At 22.5% G+C, this 4,373-nt stretch overlaps 1 protein-coding gene across 1 annotated transcript, besides 1 other annotated feature; it reads left to right on the top strand.

Annotated features, from left to right (window-relative positions):
- Positions 1 to 2,327: part of a repeat region that runs on past the window's edge.
- Positions 2,328 to 2,450: 123 nt separating this feature from the next.
- On the top strand, positions 2,451 to 3,518 carry EHI_102380 (uncharacterized protein; the record flags this gene model as incomplete). Its single annotated transcript, XM_643052.1, has 1 exon — positions 2,451 to 3,518. The coding sequence occupies one exon, from the start codon at positions 2,451 to 2,453 to the stop codon at positions 3,516 to 3,518; it is 1,068 nt and encodes a 355-aa protein (XP_648144.1).
- Between the last annotated feature and the right edge of the window lie 855 nt (positions 3,519 to 4,373).

Here is a 4,373-nt window from a genome sequence, read left to right as displayed (position 1 = left end):
TCTAATGTAATATCGTTATTTGGGTATATTTCATTTTTTGTTTCTTCTTTATTCTAATTTTCTTATTAGAATCAAACATGATTTTATTTGTATTGATTCTGATTATTTCTTCCTTATTAAATTTAATTCTTTCTTTTATCATAGTCATTATATATTTTAGGTACTTTATTCTTTCTAGTGCTTTAACTTTTATTCCTTCTTCATCATATTCTTTTAATTTCATGATGCACTTTATTCTGTACCATTTCCTTCCCTTGACCAAATCTTCTAGTCTATTTATTTTCTTTAGGATTTCTTTTATTTCATCAAATTTATCTCTTATTATTTTATTTTGGAGATAGAGGTGCATAACCATTGAAATATTCACATCATCTTGAATATCCTGCATTCTGCTTCCTGACCATACCCATCTATTATTAATTTCCATTATTAATCGGTCAGCTTCTTTTCTTTGAAAGTAGTAATTAATGTTTGAACATTTTTCTATTTTCATTTCTTTCACTTTATTGATGAGAGTGTTAAGGTATTCTTCATCAATTTCAGTAGAGTTATTCTTTAATATGATGTTTTATTATTGAATCACACTCTACTCTTCCTTCTATTATATCATTTACTTTCATTTTAATATACCGTTTAATGCTTTCTTTTATATCATGTGATATTTTAATATATTTAATATATTCATTTTCATTATTGACATTGATGTTTATCACTTTTATTATATTCTCTATTTTTTCCCATCTTAATTTCTTATATAATTTCTTATTCAACCAATTAATTGCAAAACAATACAACACTTCAATTAAAATTCTATTTGTTTGGTTTGTTGTATTTCTTGTCTGATTATCATCTCTTGTTTTTTGACAATCAGTGCTTTGCTTTTCTCTTCGATTTCCACTACTGTCTTTTTCATAGGAGTAGTTTCGTTCATCTTCATCGTTCCTGATGATGCTTTCCTCAGTACTGGTTGTGTATTTATCACAAGTGTCATAGTTTTCTTCTTCTCTAGTTCCTTCTGTGAGATAAAATTTTCAATATCATCTTGTTGTTTTGATATTATTTGTTTTTGTGTCTCATTTTCTTTTTGTGTGTTATCTAATTCTTCTCTTGTTATTTCTGCAATTTCTTGATTTTTAATTGCAATTTCTTGATATTCAGAGATTTGTTTTTCTTTATCTCTTATTTCCTTCTTTAATTCTTTAGTATTTTCCTCTATCATTTCAATTTTCTTCTCTAGTACTTCCGCTTTTTCCTCTAATACACTATTCTTCTTCTCCAGTATTTCACCTTTTTTCTTTAGCTCTTCTGTTTTCTCCTTTTGTTCATCCTTTTCCTTCTGTAACTTCCCTTTAGTGGATTTTAGACTTCGAATGGTTTCTTCTTTGTTATTTACTTCTGTGATTTTCCTTCTATCTCATTTATTTCACTGTGTAATTTTATATTTTCTTCTGTTAGTTTTTCATTTTCTTTCTTCTTTTCATTATAATTCGTTTGTACCTTCTTAATTTCTCTTTTCATATTTTCTATTTCTTTCTCAAATTCTTTTCTGACTATTTCTTTTGCTTTTTCTATCATTTCATCTGAGATGGCTTGTTCTTCTTCCATTCTTTTTGCTTGATATTCTTTAATTTCTTCTTCTAATTTTTTAATTTGCTTTTGAAGTATTTTAATTTCTTCTTTTTCTTTATAATTTTCCTCTTCATTCTTTGTTTCTTCTTTGTTTTCTTCTTGTGTTTTTCTTTCTTTTTCTGTTTCATTTATTATTATTGCATTTTACATCTTTTTTGTAATTCTTTGATTGGATTTCTACTTTTGATTTCTGTTTCAATTGCTTGGATATCTTCTTCTTTCCATCCTTTTGTTCTTTCCTTAAATTCTTCTTGCATTTTTTCAATTCTCTTTTTCTTTTTGATTGAATATACTTCTTGGAGAATGTCATACCATCTTTTCCTTTTACCTTCATACTTTTTGAGTATTTCTTCATATTCTCCTTTTTCCCATTTGTTATTCCTTTTATTCTTTCATGTATCTCTTTTATTGTTAACCATCTATGTCTATTGTTTGTATATTCGGTATTATTCCAGTATTTATCCTGTTTTTTATTCGTTCTCTTTTGTCTTTGTTGTTTTTTAAACCCTTTTCTCTTGGTATTTCTTTTATTATAATTGTGATATCTTTTATTATAATTGTAATATCTTTTATTGTTGTTATTGGTATTTAACCTTGTATTTCTATGTCTTGTTTGCTTTTCTTTACAAGACATCAAGGCATTACTCCATAACAATGGCAATAAAATTTGTTGTATTTCCTGCATTGGAAAAGGATCTCCTATTAATAATTTATATTAAAAAAAATAAAAAGAAAAATTGAATGAAGGTTATCTTAAAAATAAAAGAAGTTCACACTAAAAATAAAAAAGAACTAATAAATAATAAAATAATAAAGAAAGAATGCAAATAGGATATAATGAAATAATGATTGTCTCGAAGTATTTTGAAGATATTAATGATTTTATTAATTTAGAAATGGGAGTTAAAAGATTTAGAGGAAATATGGAACGATTTCATTTTAATCCAATTCCATTGAATCAATATTCAAGAAAATTATTTCCTAATATTGAAACATTTCATATTTATAATAAAGAAGATGAAATATTTAAAGATGGAAAAATATTTAAACAAATAATATGGTATAAAGTGAATTATTCAAGATATTTATTAGAGAAAGAAGAAATGAATGAATGTAAAAATATCGAATATACAAAAGAAGATGGAGAAGAATATGGAAATACAATACCAATAGAAGTTAATTCACTTGGAAATGAATGTTTTTATGGATGTGATGATATTCAATCAATTAATATACCAACAAGTATTAGTAAAATAGGAGACTATTGTTTTTATGAATGTTCATCATTAAAAACAATTAATATACCAACAAGTGTAATTGAAATAGGAAATAGATGTTTTTATGAATGTTTATCATTAAAATCAATTGAAATACCAACAAGTGTAATTGAAATAGGATATGAATGTTTTCGTTGGTGTTTATCATTAAAATCAATTGAAATACCAACAAATGTTAGTAAAATAGGATATGACTGTTTTAATTTTTGTACATCATTAAAATCAATTAATATAGAAGATGTAAAATATATAAGTGAAGAAAGAATATTTATGAATGAACCAGTGTTAATTAGTATTGAAATACCAAAGAATTTAAAAATGATAAATGGAAAGAAGATTAAAAAGAAAGATATTAATGAATTTATTATTCCATCAACAATCACTAAAATAGGAGAATGTTGTTTTTATGAATGTACATCATTAACATCAATTAATATACCAACAAGTGTAAGTACAATAGGAGATTATTGTTTTTATGAATGTTCATCACTAAAAACAATTAATATACCATCATCAATTACATCATTTGGAAAGGGATGTTTTTATCATTGTGGATGTGAAGAAGAATTAAAGAAGAATGAAACAATACCAAAATATTGCTTTGAAGAATAATAAAGAAGAAAGAAGATAATTGAATTATTAAAAAACAAAAAGAAATTTCATTTTATAATTTAAATGATAAGAAATACATAATAAACAAATTAATTGATAATAAAATGAAGAATGAAATATCAAATGAATGAAATGTGATAAAATCATCCATCATTTATTTAATTATTCATTTTTATTTAGTTTATTTCATATTATTTATTTCATATTATTTATTTGTTTCAATATGTTGAATTGATATTTCATCTCTTATTAAATAATATTTCATTCTTTATATTTGTTTTGTAAAAATTTTATTCTTTATTTTTATTCTTCTGTTTATTTCTTCTTCTTTCTTATTTATTTTAAACATCATGTCATTTCACATTTTTATTTTCTCTCTTCTTTATTTTTATTATTGTTATTATTGTATTTAATTCATATAAATATTTGGTATTTAATTCAAATATAAAATAAATCATAAGAATAATGAAATAGAAATGGTGAATAATAATGAAGAATCAATATAAACTTAATTATATTCTTTATTTTATTTTATTAATAATTAACAAATATTAATCAGTTTAAATTATAATGATAATAAGTATGAAATGAAAGAATGATAAATTGATAAAATACAAAGAATAATTTTATTGTATTTTCATTTATTATTCATTTAAATATATGTTATTTCATCATTTATTTCATTATTTATTATTTTCGTTTATTTACAATATGTAATTGTATCAATTTGATATAACATTGATGATTTAATTTATTTATCATATTTTATTCAACATAAAAATAAAATATTAAATAACAGTAGAATAATTTCATAAATAATAAACAATGAAATTGTATATTAAATGATGATATTAA

The sequence above is a fragment of the Entamoeba histolytica genome, genomic scaffold (assembly GCF_000208925.1).
Source record: "Entamoeba histolytica HM-1:IMSS scf_1104750517857 genomic scaffold, whole genome shotgun sequence".
NCBI lineage: Eukaryota > Evosea > Mastigamoebida > Endamoebidae > Entamoeba > Entamoeba histolytica.
This window is presented reverse-complemented; position numbering and strand designations above follow the sequence as displayed.